General features: G+C 34.4%; 1 protein-coding gene across 1 annotated transcript; it reads left to right on the forward strand.

The window, feature by feature from the left end:
- The first annotated feature begins 1,909 nt into the window (after positions 1-1,909).
- LOC107824839 (putative glutathione S-transferase) lies at positions 1,910-15,655 on the forward strand. Its single transcript, XM_016651647.2, has 2 exons — positions 1,910-2,116; positions 15,148-15,655. The coding sequence occupies exons 1-2, from the start codon at positions 1,910-1,912 to the stop codon at positions 15,499-15,501; spliced, it is 561 nt and encodes a 186-aa protein (XP_016507133.2). The 3' UTR covers positions 15,502-15,655.
- Positions 15,656-20,135: the final 4,480 nt, after the last annotated feature.

Here is a 20,135-nt window from a genome sequence, read left to right on the forward strand (position 1 = left end):
TTCCCCGAGTCCCGTGGTTCTAGCACGGTCGCTTTATTGACTATATTTGGCTTATACTATTTTTTGGATAACTTGTGTTTTATTGGTTCTCATCTTTTACCTATGTCCGCTTTATTGCTTGATTAAAATTATGAAAAAAAAAATTATCTTGAAATAAGTTACGCGTTCTAATACTTATTTTATTACATATCACAATTATACCACGGAGACCATACACATAGCCATGATATTTAATTATTTAAAGCGCACCTAAATAAACTAGCGCACTTGAAGTATTTTCCTAAACTAATTTAAGATTATTGTAAGGCCAAAAGTTATGGAATTGTTTGCGGAAAAAGTGTATGATTTTAGATATTTGAATAAATAAATTATCATATACCAATACCCTACATCCCAACAATTGAAGCCTAAACTTATTAGTGTCCAAATCTTCCAAACTTTTAGCAAGTTTAAATACTATATTTTCAGAAACATGATTAAACATATAACATTTAAGTATTGATTTACATTATTATTTAGAAAGTTTAAAGATAAATAAATAAAATCACATTATTTGGAAAAAATTTACCTTTACACAATGATTTATAGCCACATAAAATATATGTGCCTCATTTTATACCACAAGATCAAAAGTCTTCTCTCTTTTCTTAAACTTCGTGGCCAGTCAAATGGGTTCACATAAATTGAAACGGAGGGAGTAACATTTAAGGATTGATTTACATTATTATTTATAAAGTTTAAAGATAAATAAATAAAATCACATAAAATAAGATAAAAAGAGAGGGAAGAATAAACCTTTTAATGCAAGATTTCCAATTAAATGAGTCTCCAAGAATATGTACAATAACTCAGACGAACGCCGAACAAGCATAAGCAAAGATGATCATCAAAGCCGGTGAACAGAGCTCCAACGGAATCCTCGACCTCGACTGTTAACACCACTCTTTGGCGTGTAAAAGGGGATGTTTTGAAGTATTTTTTGTTGGGTTTTGGGGTGTTGAATTGCTGGAAATTTTCGAAAGAAAGAGGAATAAAGAATAACACGAGTAGAAATTGTCGTAGCGTAGAAGAAGAAAAAAATTTGTTTCTCTCAATTCTCCCCTCTCTTTTCTCTCCTTTCTCCCTTTTCTCCTCAGATTTTCTCTTCTATTTATAGCAAAATTTTCGAAATTTTTCAGATTTTTTTAAAAAAATATTTTATTATTTTTTAATTAAAAGAAATCCCACTTACAATTTGCTTTTTTTTTATAAAAAGAAATCCCACCTTTATTTACTTTTATTTTTTAAATTCCAACTTTAATTACTTTTATCTTATTTAAAATCTCACTTTTTTTTTTTACTTTTAAAAGGGGATTCCACTTATTTTACTTTTCTTAAAACAATAATCCAGTTTCTTTTGCTTTTCTTATAAAAATTCTATTTTATTTTACTTTAATTTTTTTTAATTTTCATCTACCTTTATATTTATTTTTTAATTCCAACTTTTTTTTTTATTTTTTTAAAATTTTCACAATACTTTACTTTTAATTTTCTACTTTCTTTTACTTTTTAAAAGAGAATTCCACCCACTTTTACTTTTATTTTTTTTATTCCATACTTCCCTTTTTCTTATTTTTTATATCTCACCCGAAAATTAAAAAAAAAATTAATATTTTTCGGATTTTTTTTATTATTTTGCCTAGCGGATTGCCAAAAAACAATAATAACAATTCACCTTTTAAAATTTTGTATTTTTACCATATAATAAAAAGTGTAACAAAGCTAAAAATTGTAGGTTAAAACCCCTAAAATATTTACATAGAAGAAGTGACAAAAAATTAAATATTGTCAAAAATTAGGTGCTCACACTATGTGAAGCTATTTGTAAGTTATTATACTTTGTCCTAATTATGGCCTTACAACTATATTCATGTGTCTGAGTATTGCCTCTCTGCTTCTTGAATCTAACCCTGTTCACAAGAAAATACCAGTGCTTATACACAATGGGAAGCCCATTTCTGAGTCTATGATCATTCTTGAATACATTGACGAGACATTCGAAGGCCCTTCTATTTTGCCTAAAGATCCTTATGAACGAGCGATGGCACGTTTCTGGGCTAATTTTCTTGATGTTAAGGTAAGATTGAATTTGCTTTTCCACAAATTAACTTGTCCTTTTTCTTTTAACTATTCCATCTTTAATTATTAATTTGCATCTTGCTATGTCATTTTTTTATTTTATAAATTTGTGTTGCTCTTGCATTCTTTCAATTGAAATTCATGGTCATGTTGTAAGGGGTGACAAAGGGGCAGGTTGAATCAAATTTGGGCTAGTCAAACATGTCAAGTTAAAAGATAGCTTGGACTAGTAAATTGATATAATCTTCAATCTCAATTTTTGAGTTTGTAAAATGAGTCTTAATCCAACCAGTTTAAGGTTGGACGATTTGGGCGAATTACGAATAAATGGATTAGTTTTGACCCTGTTGTCCGCAAGTCATGCAATATATACCTATCTACACGGAGGATGACATAGACCTTGGCCTCCAGAACAGTGAGGTAGGTGATTGGACTCACTCTATGATACATAATTGACAAAAATAAATTAGATAGGTTAAGAAGAAGGTTGTGATTCCTCCGAGAGTGTAGCAACACACATGGATGCTTTGTACAAAAAGGTGCTAGAGAGGAGTTTATTGCTAAGTGCTGTCATTGATAACGAACTTGTTCTTCTTTTGTCTGAATCTGAAGTTAGGTATCCCATCACCTTCTAACATTCATAGGTAATGATACAACCTCATAAGATAGAAACAATTTTGGATTCTTCACCCAAGTTAGCAAGCATGTCAACAGAGTTGTTTCCTTCCCTCAAGGTATGTCAAAAGACATAGTTACGATCCTTAGTCATGGTTTGAATCTGCTCAATAATATCATTGAATCTATAGGGTGGTTTCCTAATTCTTTTGATCAAGTTTAAAATAATCGTCGAGTCAGATTCGACTATAACATTTGTGAGGCCCATTGTAATACACATTTTGATGCCTCGCCTCATAGCTTTAGCTTCCGCAATATTGCAACTACAATCTCCATAGAATTCTGCAAAATCATCCATCAACACACTATTGTGATCTCTGATAAGACAACCACCACCTGCCGAGCCTAGATTACCCTTGTTGCAACCATCAGTATTGAGTTTAAACTAGTTTGTTAGAGGTTTATGCCAATAAACGATCTGACAATGAATAGTAGGGGAGAGCTTCTCAATTTTACTGTAAGTATCATGCCACATGTTTGTCAATTGCAAATCTGGGAAACTCGTATGGATAAGCATATTTATCATCTTGATCACTTGCTGGATGATGAAGCAATGTGATATGTGTTTTTTGTCAAACCTAGCTGAACATCTGTTCTTCCAAATCTGCCAACACATGATTGAAGGAAAGCATTGAAGTACTGCCTTATGGACTTTATTTTTGGGATTAGTCAACCACCATCTCATAACTCTCTGTCTTACCTGGCCTTGGACTAACCTGATACCACAAGAGTTACAGAAGAAAGACAATACTAAGTTGGGAATATGGCTTTCACTGAGGAGGTGGTCAGTGGATTCCTCATAATGGTTAGTGAAGCAACAGTTACATATGGAGGCAATATTTACCCCATATTTTTTAATAGGAACATCAGTTGCTACCTTATCTAAAAGGACTCTAGACATAAAAAAGAAGACTTTAAAAGGAAGATTTTTATGCCAAACAGTAATACCTGTAAGAGTAGTTCCTCTCTTAGATCTCAGTGTGTGCCATGCAGATTTACAAGAAAATTCCTCTGAAGGATCCGGGGTCCAAATGGGTCTGTCTTCTCTATTGCTGTTGAAAGAGATGGTTTTAATGGAATTGACTACTTGTAAAGGGAGAATCCTCATCAATTTACTCTGATTTCAATCATCGTGAAGTAGAACTCCTTTACCATAACTCTTTTAGGAGTCCTGCTATTTTGAACCATATGAACTAGAGGTCCAAAGTCAGTCCAAGAGTCCCACCAGAATGATAATTCCCCCATTCCAAGCCTCCATGAAATATAAGGTTTCACTTTGTCTTTTATGTCCATCATTCTTCTCCAAGTATGAGATTGGCCGAGAACTTTCTCTCTTGCAACAGGATGGAACCTTTTACAATATTTAGATTCGAGAAAGTATTTAAGAAGAGAATTTTGAGTTTTGAATTTTCACAATAACTTAGCAGAGAAGGCATCACATGTGTCTGTGAGAGATCTGAAGCCAACTTCCCCTTCCTCTATTGGACAACACATATCTTTCCAAGCAATCCAGTGCTTCTTTTTCTTGTTACCATCCTTACCCCAGAAGAAGTTGGAGATGATCTTCTCAATCTGGTAGAAAATCGTCTTAGGTGGGTGAACTGCTGATAGGATATGGATTGGGATAACCTACAGAACATATTTGATAAGAACAACTTTGCCACCATAGGATAGAAATTTACCTTGCCAACCTTGGAGTCCTTTTGCTATGTTAGCCACCATGTTGTTGAAGTAAATGACTTTTTTCTCCCTATGTAAATAGGACATCCTAAATATTGCATTGGAAACTTGGAATGCTTGAAACCAGTGGTCTGCATGATTTGGTTGATTCTTGGATCATCATCTTTGAACTTGACATAGAAACCAGATTTAGACTTATTTACTAATTGTCCTGAGATATTTTCATAGGTCTCCATCTTGTCCATCATCATCTTCAAGGATTCCGGATCAGCTGAGGAAAACAAAACTGTATCATCATCTTAGCAGAGATGAGATATAATAGGACTACAATTATCTATTGAAAATGGGATAAAATCGTGATTGTTTAAAGATTTCATTAATCTCGATAGAAATTCAGCCCCAATAAGAAAGAAAGATGGAGATAGAGGATCCCTTTGTCTTAAACCCCTAGTAGAATTGAAAAATCCATGTCTACTTCCATTGATATTTACAAAGTACCAGACATTAGAAATAAGTCTCCAAATAATATCAATCCAGGTTTCGTTGAACCCAAGGTGCCTCATAATATTGCACAAGTATTCCTATTGTGAGCATGTGATTTTTGTCCTATATATGAATTATTCCCAAAATTCAAGCAAAATGATTTTTCTTCATTATTGTGCATTTTGGTGTCATTTTCTGATAATTATTGCATTTTTATTTGTGCACGTTAACTCATACAAAAAATACATAAAATATGCATTCGCACTTAGGATTTAATTTTATATTTTAGTATTAATTAGGGATTAATTTGTTTTAGAATAGGATATGAAGAAAATGACAAAAATAGTTCACTTTTGTATTCTATTATTTTAATTATGAAACAGTCGCAAATAGTTATTAAGTTAATTTTAGGCATTAATTGGTTTTAGCTTAATTGTTAGTTTAATTTCACATCTTTGTAAAATTCAGAAAAATAAATACAAAAAATACAAGATTGCAAAATGAAAAATGAAAAAAATTATTATTAAAAAGAATATAGAGGGAGTGGTTATTAACGGCCAAATTTGGGCCACTTTTGCATTTAATCCGTTGGCCCAAATGCCTCAAGCATCCCGATTCAGTCCAGCCCAAGTCCCTACCCGGTCTGCCCCCCCTTAAATGAAACGACGTCGTTTCGAGGTCCTTGGATCAGGACCGTTGGATCTCATCAATCCAACGGTCCGGAACTGACGGGGTTCGAAACGCGTTTTCGCGACATTGTAATCCTTAAAAATAAATAATGATAGAAAAGAGTTTCACAAATTGAGACGAGCCTCACCGCACAAAAATAAATAAATGTGAGCCTTTAGTAAATAATTGTCGAAATAATTAGAATTTGGAATGGCCGTTTAGCGAACTTCATGGCTTTTCCCCAAAATAACACTACGTTAGTATCTTTAGGCACGATTTAATTAAATAACCTTCTTAAAATTAGGGTGCGCATTGATGCGACTCAAATCCAAATCTCGACAAAGTCGAAATGTGTTGATAACTACGGGTGCATTGATTGCGACGTGGCTCGGAATGCGTTTTCATGACGTCGCAATTCTTAAAAAAAATAATTATAATAAAAGCGGTGTAAAATTAATAAAAGGCACATGAGCTAGCATGTATTAAAATTAGATAAAATCAAATGCAACAGTTAAGCGACCGTGCTAGAACCACGGAACCCGGGAATGCCTAACACCTTCTCCCGGGTTAACAGAATTCCTTACTCGGATTTCTGGTTCGTGGACTGTTAACAGAGTCATAAATTTCCTCGGTTCGGGATCCAACCGGTGACTTGGGACACCATTAATCTCTCAAGTGGCGACTCTGAATAACTAATAATTAAATCTCGTTCCGATTGTCCTTTAATTGGAAAAACTCCTTTACGCCCTTCGCGGGGCGAAGGTATAAAAAAGGAGGTAAGTATTCCCATGAGACTCTGGCATATGCTTTAGTCATGTCTACTTTTAAAACCACATTCCATTGTAATGAGGGCTTTGTAATATTATGGACCATATCTTGAGTCATCATAATATTTTCAGTTATGGATCTCCCCTTAATGAAACCTGTTTGATAAGGAGAGATCAGCTTGTTCATGAGCGGGCGTAGCCTTTGATTCACTAGGCTAGAGATAATCTTGCAGGAGAAGTTTCTAAGGCTAATACATCTTAATTCATTGACAGCTTGAGGGTTGTCCACTTTAGGAATGAGGATCAGGTAGGTGTGAGTAATTGTCTTTGATATTTGGTTACCTGCAAAGAAATCAGAAACAATTAGTAATAGGTCCTCCTTAATAATGTCCCAACATAACTGATAAAATTTTCCAGAGAGCCCATCTGGTCTGGGTGCACTGGATGGGCTCAAGGAGAATACAACTGCTTTCAATTCCTCCATAGTAGGATTAGCAGTGAGATCTGCATTGTCCATTTCATTTATTACTTTAGGTATACAATTAAGAATAGAGAAATTGGACTAAGTATATTCTCTAGTAAATTGATTTTGAAAAAGGATACAGCTTCATTGGCAATATGATCATCTCCTTCAATCCAATTGTCATCATTAAGTCTGATCTTCTTGATAGTCAACCTCTTCCTTCTGCCCTTGAAAATGGAGTGAAAGAATTTAGAATTAACTTCCCCTTCCACAAACCATTTGATCCTAGATTTTTGCTTCCATATAGACTCTTCATTTTTGTATGCCCTAATAAGGAGAGCATTAATACGGTTAAGTTCGGCTCTATTATACTCATTGTTGTTTGTAATGATCTTATGCTCCAATTCCTCCACCTTCTACTCCAGATCTTTGACATTGTCAAGAATATTTCCAATAGATATCTTAGACCAGTGGGATAGGCACTTGCAAGTAGTTTTAAGTTTCAGATGAAATTTCCACATAGTAGAGCCATGAACCTCTATATCCCATGCTTGTTTTACCATATCTTTAAAACCTTATTCATTAGTCCAGAAGTCTAAGAATCTTAAATACTTGGTAGCGGGTTGGGATGTGTTTTTAGCAATGGTAAGGAGGGGGGAATGGTCAGATCCTATTATGATCAAGTGATTGACACTAGTATAATCATAATTGTTCATCCAATCTTGGTTCACCAGCACCTTATCAAGCCTTGTCCAAATTCTCTTGTTAGGAGCCCATCCATTGCACCATGTGAATTGTGAGCCTGAGAAGCCCAGGTCAATGGGATCACAGTCCATGATGAACTGTATCATAGGCATGCTTTTGGACATTCGATGAAGGTTGCCGCCCTGTTTTTCACTTGGATCAATAATAGTTAAAGTCTCCTGCAATATACCAAGGTAGCTTGTAGTTCTGAGAGATATCCCTTAGGTTATTCCATAGTTGTTCTCTCAAAACCGCCTCACATTTTGCATAAACTGAAGTGACCAGGATGTTTGATCCCATCCGTTCGATGATACAAGTAATCTGCTGATCAGACTCTTCCACCATATTAAAATTCAACTCATTACTCCAAAAGATCTAGATTTGGCTATTTGTATTGGCATAAGCTTTACATAGCCCAGAATTGTCCAGAACTTGTTCAGTTGGTCTGCTTTGTGAAAAGGTTCATTAATAGCAATAAAAGAAAGATATTGAAGTCAGATAATTTGCTTAAGTCTATCAAGAGAACCACTAGAAATAATGCTTCTAATATTCCAGTATAGAGACTTAAACATCATAATCAATTGGAGAGGTTTTGCTCATGTGGTATAACCACAGCTTGTTGATAGGTGAATCTGCCACCTCTTCCTCTTAAGTTGTGTCTGCCCATGAAAGCATTACTTTTGCCTCTTCCTTTATCTCTAAGAGATAAGTGTTTTATTTCCACAATTTTATCCATTTCCAAGCTTACATTTACCTCCACTAGAGCATTAGAGTTGAAGGTTTCAATAAGTTGGGCAACATGTTCATCAGTAGTGTGGTTTATAGGTTGGTCCTCATTCTAAAAACTTTCACTATCTGCACTTTCAAACTCATCAGATTCTTCAGTGCTCATTTCATCCTCATAATCACCATCTTATGTGCTATCCTCTTCCCCATCATCCTCGAAGGAAGATTCTGCCATGTGAGAGTTGTTAGTAATGTACATATCTTCACCCTCTTTATCCTCTTCTAAGATGGTACCACTTATAAGTTTCAGATATGTGTTATGCATATCTCCTGGATCAATTAGTTGATTATTCTTGGTGTTGTTTGCTTCTGTGTCCTTTCTACTGTTGGCTTCTTCATCAGTGAGTTTGGTAGTGTCCTTATCATTATTGAAATCCCTTTGGAAGAAGTGTCTACTATTTTGATCATTATCGAGGAGAGTAATGTTATCTTCCTTGTTGCTGGCCTTTTGTTCCAAGGATTTGTGTATTGTGTCTACCTTTTTGTTACTTGGTTGGCCTTCTTCCAGGAAAGTGTTTTGGATTTGGATTTCTTTGTTGTTGTTGTTTTGATTCTTTTTTCTAGCTTTGGACCTCTTCTTCTTACTGATGTTCTGTCCAAACTTGTAATTGTTGTTGCGTATGGTTTCCTCTTCCACTTTATTTTTCCTTTTACCTGGCACATCTTCCATCATGTGAATCTTCTGCACCTCGGTTGGTTCCATGATAACAATGCCAGCACTTGCCTTAGATCTTTGATCTTGGTTTGTTTCTTGGTATTTTTGGAGTTGAATTTCATTTAATCTCTGTTCTTTATGGTTGTGATCATCGGGCTTGTTGGGCATTTTCATTTGTATGTTGTTCTGGAATCTTACTTTGGCAGCCTTCTTCTTTGAAACCGTTTGGAAGCCATCGTCCTTTGGCTTATCAATTTTTTGTTCTTTCTCCTTATCGAGTTGAGCTTCTTTCTGTGCCTTAATCCTTTCATCTTTGATCTTATTTATGCACTGGCTCTCATAGTGACCTTGCATTTTGCAGTAGACACAATAGTTTGGTACTTTTTCATAATCAATGTCAAGCCATTTTCCATCATCAGAACCGTCGAGTCCTTTATGACCTAACCATATTTGATCGAGTCTAGGCTTTAGGAGGTCAATTTCAACTTTAACTTTCGCAACGTTTCCTCTAGATTTGGAGTATGTTGCCATGTCCGGAGCCACAACCATACCTACATCTTGGACTAGTCTGGATATAATATTCCATTTAAACAGGTGCTAGGGGAGTTGGTGAATTAGGATCCAAACAGGGACAATGGATGTTTCCTCCTCCGGTTTGAAATCCGAAGTCCATTTGAGGATTTTCATAGGGGCATTGCCAATGTCAATATAATCCTTCGCGAAGACGTGATTGTAATCCACTTCATTAGCGAAGTCAAGGTAAACATGTTTAGGATCAAAATAAGCTATCTTGACAGAGGTAGTGAGTTGGAATTGCCTAATAAAGGTCTTCCTAATTTCCTCCATGGTTGGTTTACCTCGATAGAACTTACCAGATGATGGTGTATCTGCACTCTTTAGCTAAGTTAATGAAAGTACTCTGCTTTGAAGAAAATAGTCAGTTTACGAAGGTGCGTGCCGTGTTGATTATCAACCATGGCGCCCGTGTCAGGAGATTGAAGGCTGGTTCGGACAATGGCGGCAAAAGTTGGTTTCGACACTATTTGCTTGGTTTTGTTGTAATTACTTCCTTAGGCTAATTCATTCTGTTGTTTAGGAAGTTTAGATTCAGGTAACTGTTTGCTATTTTGAGGTTGCATGCACTGTTGGTCACTTTGATTTAGGTCATTTGTATGTCAGGTTTTGGGTTGGGGTTGCTCGAAATTGCTCGAAATTTTTGGGAAAGGATTGCGATTAAGGTGTTGTTTTCTATGGAATTGGAATTTGAATGGCATCAGAAGGTGTTTGTAGGTTGTTTCCGTTGGGGTTTGGCACTGTGGTAGGTTTTCCGGTGGTGGCTCCGCCTGTGCTAGTGATGAAATTAGCCGTTGGGTTAGCCGTTTGGTATTGGGTGTGATTTTGGGTGTTGTTATATGAGTAATTGGAAATTTGAATGGCATCAGAAGGTGTTTTTTGGTTGTTTCCGTTGGGGTTTGGTACTGTAATAGGTTTTCTGGCGGTGGCTCCGCCTATGTCAGTGATGAAATTAGCCATTGGGTTAGCCGTTTGGTAAGGTGGGTCAGGTGGCCGAGTGGGATCAGCAGCATCGTTTCACATTTAGAGAGAAGGGAGAGAGATTTTAGAGAGAGAAACTGTTAGAAATATGCTTTAGAAGCTGAAAATAGTAAAATTATTTTACTGTTTCAGCTTAAGAGTTATTTACTGCAGTAATTTATTTTGAAGTTGAAATAATTTTGAACTAGTCTTTAGGAGTGAACTAGTCTCTAGGAGTTTGTTATTTTCAGCATATTTTGTGCTGATTTTTAGGTCTTTTAAGTTAGCATTTTTCTTATAAATTGTAGTCCAAATGTAGTAAAATAATATAGAATTTTCAGCTTCAGTTCCTTTTACATCTATTAAGTATACTCTTTTTATTTTCCTGTCATCTTTTCCTGTTATTTCTTTAATTTCTTTTATCAAGGACCAACAATTCGTATTAAGAGCCATTTTCTTAAGGGACCTAAGTAAATCTTTTCTTGAGTGAGATGGAGACTGAAACGAGTTTTTCTCAATTGGATCCTCCAATCTTTGATGGTGAAAATTACCAATTATGGGCAGTGAGAATGGAGACTTACTTGGAGGCTTTAGATCTTTGGGAGGCCTTGGAAGAGGATTATGATGTTCTTTGGCTGCCTAACAGTCCCATGGTGCCTCAGATCAAGAGTCACAAGGAAAAGAAAACCAGGAAATCAAAGGCGAAAGCAACTTTGTTTGCTGGTGTGTCTGCAAAAATTTTCACGAGAGTTATGGCTCTCAAATGAGGAAAATAAATCTGGGATTATCTGAAGGGAGAATATACAGGAGATGAAATAATTCGCGGCATGAAGGTGCTGAATTTAATAAGGGAATTCGAGTTGCAGAAAATGAAATAATATGACACCGTCAAAGAATACTCAGATCGGTTGCTTGGCATTGTTAACAAGGTAAGGTTGCTTGGCACTAAATTTAAAGATTTGAAAATTATTGAATTTTTTTTTATTACGGTGCCTAAAAAATATGAAGTATCCATAACTACCTTGGAAAATACAAAGAATCTATCTAAGATTACCTTGGCAGAACTGTTAAATACATTGCAAGCACAAGAGCAAAGAAGGCTTATGAGGCAAGATGGTACGGTTGAAGGAGCCTTGGCATGCAACCACAGAACTCAAAGCAAGGGTAATAATGCAAAGAAAAATTACCCACCTTGTCAGCACTGTGGCAAAAAAGGTCATCCACCGTTCAAATATTGGAAGAGGCCAGATGCAAAGTGCAAAATTTGCAATCAACTTGGTCATGAAGCTGTAATTTGCAAAGGAAAATATCAAAAGCATGAAGCAGATGCCCAAGTCGCCAATGAAGAAGAAGAAGATCACTTGTTTGTGGCAACTATTCTTTCAATCAAGAAATTTGATTTTTGATTGATTGATAGTGGTTGTACAAACCACATGACATATGACAAATATATTTTTAAAGAGCACGTCTATGGGAAATAAGAAAGTCAGAATTGGGAATGGTGATTATATTCTTGCTAAGGGAAAAGGAACTGTTGCAATCCCAACAAAGTCAAGTACTAAGAAAATTTCAGATGTTTTTTATGTTCCTGATATTGATCAAAATTTATTGAGTGTTGGACAACTAATAGAAAAAGGATTTAAAGTATCCTTTGAAGATAAATATTGTTTCATTTATGATGCAACTGGACTTGAGATTCTAAGGGTTAAAATTAGAGGTAAAAACTTCTCATTTAATCCAACAAAGGATGAAAAATGGATCCAAAAGAATCTACAAAGTGCAGATAATCCTCCAAAAGAGGACATATGTGAAAATGAGGCAAAGAAGTTGTCAATATTTCAGAAAAATAAAATTTGTAAGAAAGTTGACAAGCCTCAAGGCAAAATGCAAATGAAGCCGAAAAAAGAGCCAACTTATTTCATTGACAATCATGAGATGCAGCAAAATAGAGAATCGAACTCAATTTACTGCAAGTCCAAAGATCAGTTGACAGATTTACATACAAAGTCGCTTCCATTTAAAGGTTTACAAGGAATTTGCAGCTTTAAAAGTAAGGAGGAATGTTAGAAATATGCTTTAGAAGCTGAAAATAGTAAAATTATTTTACTGTTTCAGCTTACGAGTTATTTACTGTAGTAATTTATTTTGAAATTGAAATAATTTTGAACTAGTCTTTAGGAGTGAACTAGTCTCTAGGAGTTTATTATTTTCAGCATACTTTGTGTTGATTTTTAGGTCTTTTAAGTTAACATTTCTCTTATAAATTGTAGTCCAAGTGCAGTAAAATAATATAGAATTTTCAGCTTCAGTTCCTTTTACATCTACTCAGTATACTCTTTTTATTTTCCTGCTATCTTCCCCTGTTATTTCCCTTAATTTCTTTTATTAAGAACCAACAATTCGTATCAAGAGTCATTTTCTTAAGGGACCTAAGTAAATCTTTTCTTGAGTGAGATGAAGACTGAAACGAGTTTTTCTCAATTGGATCCTCTAGTCTTTGATGGTGAAAATTACTAATTGTGGGTAGTGAGAATGGAGACTTACTTGGTCTTTGGGAGGCCGTGGAAGAGGATTATGATGTTCTTCCGCTTCCTAACAGTCCCACGGTGCCTCAGATCAAGAGTCACAAGGAAAAGAAAACCAGGAAATCAAGGGCAAATGCAACTTTGTTTGCTGGTGTGTCTGCACCAATTTTCACGAGAGTTATGGCTCTCAAATCAGCAAAAGAAATCTGGGATTATCTGAAGGGTGAATATACAGGAGTTGAAATAATTCGAGGCATGAATGTGCTGAATTTAATAAGGGAATTCGAGTTGTAGAAAATGAAACAATATGAGACCGTCAAAGAATACTCAGATCAGTTGCTTGGTATTGTTAACAAGGTAAGGTTGCTTGGCACTAAATTTAAAGATTCGAAAATTATTGAAAAAATTCTTGTTACGGTGCCTGAAAAATATGAAGTATCCATAACTACCTTGAAAAGTACAAAGGATCTATCCAAGATTACCTTGGCAGAACTGTTATATACATTACAGGCATAAGAGCAAAGAAGGCTTATGAGGCAAGATGGTATGGTTGAAGGAGCCTTGGCATGCAACCACAGAACTCAAAGCAAGGGTAATAATGCAAAGAAAAATTACCCAACTTGTCAGCACTATGGCAAAAAAGGTCATCCACCGTTCAAATATTGGAAGAGGCCAGATGCAAAGTGCAAATTTTGCATTCAACTTGGTCATGAAGCTGTAATTTGCAAAGGAAAATATCAAAAGCATGAAGCTGATGCCCAAGTTGCCAATGAAGAAGAAGAAGATCACTTGTTTGTGGCAACTATTCTTTCAATCAAGAAATCTGATTTTTGGTTGATTGATAGTGGTTGTACAAACCACATGATATATGACAAAAATATTTTCAAAGAGCACGTCTATGAGAAATAAGAAAGTCAGAATTGGGAATGGTGATTATATTCTTGCTAATGGAAAATGAACTGTTGCAATCCCAACAAAGTCAAGTACTAAGAAAATTTCAGATGTTCTTTATGTTCCTGATATTGATCAAAATTTATTGAGTGTTAGACAATAATGGAAAAAGGATTTAAAGTATCCTTTGAGGATAAATATTGTTTCATTTATGATGCAACTGGACTTGAGATTTTAAGGGTTAAAATGAGAGGTAAAATCTTCTCATTTAATCCAACAAAAGATGAAAAATGAATCCAAAAGAATTTACAAAGTGCAGATAATCCTCCAAAAGAGGACATATGTGAATGAGGCAAAGAAGTTGTCAATATTTCAGAAAAATAAAATTTGGAAGAAAGTTGACAAGCCTCAAGGCAAAATGCAAATGAAGCCGAAAAAAGAGCCAACTTAGTTCATTGACAATCATGAGATGCAACAAAATAGAGAATCGAACTCAATTTACTGCAAGTCCAAAGATCAGTTGGCAGATTTACGTACAAAGTCGCTTCCAGTTAAAGGTTTACAAGGCATAAATTCAGAATTTGCAGCTTCAAAAGCAAGGAAGAATGTTAGAAATATGCTTTAGAAGCTGAAAATAGTAAAATTATTTTACTGTTTCAGCTTAAGAGTTATTTACTGCAATAATTTATTTTGAAGTTGAAATAATTTTGAACTAGTCTTTAGGAGTGAACTAGTCTCTAGGAGTTTGTTATTTTCAGCATATTTTGTGCTGATTTTTAGGTCTTTTAAGTTAGCATTTCTCTTATAAATTGTAGTCCAAATGCAGTTAAATAATATAAAATTTTCAGCTTCAGTTCCTTTTACATCTATTCAGTATACTCTTTTATTTTCCTGCTATCTCCCCCTGTTATTTCCCTTAATTTCTTTTATCAAGAGCCAACGGAAACTGATAAAATATATAATCTCCAATCTCAATTTTTGATTTTGTAAAATGAGTCATAATCCAACCAATTTTAAGGTTGGACGATTTTGGCGAATTACGAATAAATGGATTGATTTTGACACTGTCGTCCGCAAGTCATGCAATATATACCTATCTGCAGAATATTTTGATAAAAGTAGAAATGTTTGGAACTCAAGATTTGAGTTTTTTTGCAGTGCTTGACTACAATTGGGAAAGCTTTATATGGCAAAGGAGAGGTGTCAGACAAAGCTAGAGAGGAATTTGGTGAGCCACTGAAGATTCTTGATAATGAGTTCAAGGACAAAAAATTCTTTGTGGGAGACGACTTTGGGTATGCTGATATAGCTGCTAATTTGATGGCATTTTGGCTTGGAATTGGTGAAGAAGCCTCTGGTGTAGTTCTAGTGACAAGTGAAAAATACCCTAATTTTTGTGCTTGGAAAGATGAGTATATTCACTGCAGCCAAGTTAAGGAATATTTACCTTTAAGGGATGCGTTACTTGCCCATTTTCAACCTCGCTTTCAAACTGCAGTAGCTCCCAAATAAAAACACTTCTTATTTGTGAATTATCATGATTTAGTTGTGGCAATAAAACTACCTATTAAAGAAAACTAGCATAGCCAGGTTTTCACAGAGTAGGTAGTATCTTGTGTATTTGTTTTGCTGCTTTGTCAGTGATTGTATTGTATGTAATTGTAATTTCTTCCAGCTACTACATGATAAAGAGTCATGTTTTTATCTTTGCCTTTCCAAACTAGTGGAATTTGAAACAAAATATTTTTAGGGGTTGTTCATACCAAATTTTCTTATTATGGAAAATAAACTGCAGCAAAATATATGAAGAAAAGAAATTTTATTGATAAATATTTGTGAGTACAATTCTATGTATCCATTAATTCTCCTCTATGAAATTCTCCGTGATTCGAGGTCTTGAGAAGCGTCTTTCTCGAATGTAGGATGATGTAGTACTTTTGTGAGTACATCGAGCAGTACTTTGTTGTTTCAGGTTGATCTCCGAGAAGAACTCCGTTGACCACCTCTGTTGACCACTCCTTTGTTGAAGAACTATACACTTGATGATTGATCTTTCTGTTTGTGGATACCTTCACCAATTGCGGAAGCTCTTCTCCAACACTGAATGTCTTTAGAGAGTTATATAACCCCTCCATTTTTAATGGTAGATGATGGACATTACATCTACATATGAACTCTGTTGCTTGATTCTGATTGGCTAACGTGAGTCATCAAACTTATCACATAAACTATGTGATAAACTTGCTTGTGATTGGCCAAGACATGTCATTTTTGACACTTGGCAACTCTTGATTGGTCACTATTTTAGACTTGGATTATCACATCATTTCACACGTGGCGTCATCTTGTTGGCTTTGAGTTTGACTGGATATGCCATGTCTGATACATGGCATGAGTCTGGGCTTAAGATAAAATGGACATTGGGCTTGAAAATAATAAAATAGACTAATTTAATTTGTAAAGTCCAAATTAATTATTTTACCCAAATAAAATTAAGATTCAATCCAAAATTTGTATGGATAAAATTTAATAAATTTTATATGTCTACAGATGCCCGTTCTGCAAGTCTTGTCGAAGTGTAAACTTATTAATCCTTAGCGACGAGGCTTGAAGCACCGGTGCGAAGGCAACAATTTTTTGTCTCCTAACAAAAACACTTGCTCATGCACTTTGGTTGAGCATTAGGTCGAACCACATAATCATAGTTGAGCATTAGGTCGAACCACATAATCATAGTGACTAGCAGATCCTAGTCAAATAACGAGTATCCTACACTTGTGTTGTATCTTTGATTTGGAGACAAAAGTTTGGTAGCTTTTCCTTGTCAGGCTAGAACTTAATCAATGAGAATAAACTTCACAACATGTAAAGATATGCCACGTAGGACAATATAAGGCCACCACCAAATTTGATAATAAGCTTAGTACACTTGAGTTGTGACTCCACTCTAATTTTCTTCCTCTAATTTGACGTGCACCACTAGCCCTGCCAAAATTAATTCACCCAGCATGGTGTTTTATTGAATTCAAATACGACTCGGAATCCTTTTCTTTAAAGAACAAGAGACTTGGTAATCAACTAGGAATCTCTTTTTATTTAACGGGGAAGTCTTGTACACCAAGTAAGACTCCACTTGCTCATGAGGTCTATAAAAAGGACAAGAGCTGGACCTCAAACACATAAGAGCACAAACTTGTAACTCAGAAGTTCGGCTAACCATTGCAGAAGATACACAAAGCTCTTCCCAATTGTAATTAATTTCTCTCGCATCTTTTTTTTTTTTTTTTTAATATTCCTTTTCACAGTTTCTTTTTTTTTTTTTTAAAATCTTTTTCAGGAATTGATATCACCCATAAAGGAAGTTTGAATTTGCAAACTTTCAGCAATTTAGATGGTTATTTTGATATTAAACTGATATGAGTCGGTTCAATTAGATTTCCAGATTAGCTATTTTAGTTGCCAAGTCATATTTTAGTTGAAGCCAATTTGTATTTTAGTTGAAGATTTAATCAATTTATTAGATGTTAGTTAAGGTCACGTGCCGCATATGACTTCTGGTACAACTGTGAGGGAGTTAGTTATAATTAACTTCCAGATTCCTTTTCTCTTTCGAATTGCTCGTGTATACATAACAATGGATTTAGTTGTACAATTAATTCAAACATTTTAATTACTAAGAATCCCTCTTATCTCTCTCAGCTCTTCTTTTATTCTTCTTCTCCATCAAACTCAACTGTTTAGGAGCAACTCTGCACATTTGCTTCTTAGGTTTTGCTTATTCTCCTTCTAATTATGTATAATGCGTATCATTGATATCAGAGCAGTGCTCCTCCGACCTGTTACCATGGGTGATCACTGTAAGTTATTTTCCTACGTGTATGTGACCCAGTAGGTTAAGGCCCATAATTAATATTTAATTAATTATTAAATCTCATCCGTCCGATTGGTCACTTGATGGACGTACCAGATTAAGTGAGAATCTCTATAAATTGGTCATCTCCCCACCCATTAGGGTTACCGTATTTTTTTATTCTCTCTTCCATCACTAAAGTCGGTCCTAACGTAAAGTTAGGGTAAGAGGCGAGAAACCAATTACCGATTAATGCTTCCGCTTCAAGATAATGGATTCCGCTTCAGGTATGTTTTCTGTAACGATTTTGTGTAAGATTATCATGTTCAAGATTTTGGTGTAAATTAAAGTTTATGCTTACATGTGGTATCAGAGCATGGATATTTGAACTGATAATCTTCGATTGAAGAGATTAATTTTAAAACTTACGGAAAGAAAAAATCTGACCGAATGAATGTAGTAAAAGTATTTTCCTTCTCTGTATGTTTTAAGAGTTAATGAGGTCTCAGACCGTGACCTTGTAATCAAAAATATTTGAGGGAATCTTTAGTTTAATGAGTTCTGCCTCTCATCCTCTAATACCAAGACGAACCATTAATTTATGTACATATTGAATGGTTAAATAGAAAGAGTAATATAGCTTTGTGGGTTGATGATTATGAATATATGCTTCTGTCTGCAATTTATTAATACAATTCTATTTTCCCGTGTTCAACCACAATGATTATATGTGTCAGAATAGTATATCATGATATAAATATTTATTGGAATAAATAGCAGTTATATTAAATAATGAAGAATCTACATATTAGTTTGATGATTGAAAAAGCGGCACTGCACGATAATGAATTTGCAGTGCCGTATAGGGATTATGTTGTTACTAAGTTATCCCATTATGTCCCTATTTTATAATTGTGGTCATGAAATTATGTTTGTTTCTTTAGGCTACTATTTTAAAATTAGGGCCATTGATTATTTATATATGTGCTTAAAATTATATAGTTTGTTAGTCACCAAATTGATCAAACTAGATTGTTTAAAGTATTCACATGCATAAAATCTTCAGATATTTGTTTTATGTGTGCATTTACACTACTAGAATTCGGCCAAAAAGCGACCAAATATTGGCGACCAAATTTGGTTTGTTAAGAAAAGCGACCAAAGTTGGTCGCCAAACTACCGAAAATAATAAAAAAAATATTTGAAATAATTTAGCGACCATAGTTGGTCGCTATTTGGACGCAAATTTTGTCAAACGGTTGACTGGACTGGTCAGACTTGCTTGGTCAAAGATACACTGAGTTTAGCGACCAATGTTGGTCGCAAAAGTGGGACCCACACAATTTTTTTTAATAATTTTATTATTATTTTATAAAACTTATAAAATATAAATATATATAATTTAAAACTTGCGACCAAAGTTGGTCGCTAACTGAAGGATAAGAAGATAGCGACCAACTTTGGTCGCTAAAGTGGGACCCAGTTATAATATTTTAATAAATATATATTTATGTAAAAAATTTATAAAATATAAATAAATATAATTCAAAATTTAGCGACCAAAGTTGGTCGCCAATGTGGGACCCAGTTCTAACGTTTAACAATTTTTATTATTAATTTAAATATTATATAAAATATAAATAAATCTGATTAAATTTTAGTGACCAAATTTGGTCTCTAATTTAAATTCATGTACATTTAGTGACCAACTTTGGTCGCTAAATTAAATTCATTTAAAGTTAGCGACCAAAGTTGGTCTCTATATGGTCAAATTTAAAAATCACTTTTGTGTTTACTATGTAAATAATATAAATGTAAGTCGTTAATAATTTTGTAATACAAGGGATGAATAGTACTACGAAGCGGGCGTGTGTGTCTATATATACAATATATGTACTTATGCTATACTATGCACTAAGTATAAGTGTATGAGGTAATACCGTATCGAATATAGCTTATATATATATATATATATATATATATATATATATATATATATATATATATATATATATATATATATATATATATATATATATATATATATAATATATGTACTTACGCTATACTATACACTAAGTATAAGTGTATGAGGTAATACCGTATCGAATACAGCTTATATATATATAATATATATACTTACGCTATACTATGCACTAACTATAAGTGTATTAGGTAATACCGTATCGAATACAACTTATATATATATAATATATATACTTACGCTATACTATGCACTAAGTATAAGTGTATGAGGTAATACCGTATCGAATACAGCTTATATATATATATATAA

The sequence above is a fragment of the Nicotiana tabacum genome, chromosome 10 (assembly GCF_000715075.1).
Source record: "Nicotiana tabacum cultivar K326 chromosome 10, ASM71507v2, whole genome shotgun sequence".
Classification (NCBI taxonomy): Eukaryota; Viridiplantae; Streptophyta; class Magnoliopsida; order Solanales; family Solanaceae; genus Nicotiana; species Nicotiana tabacum.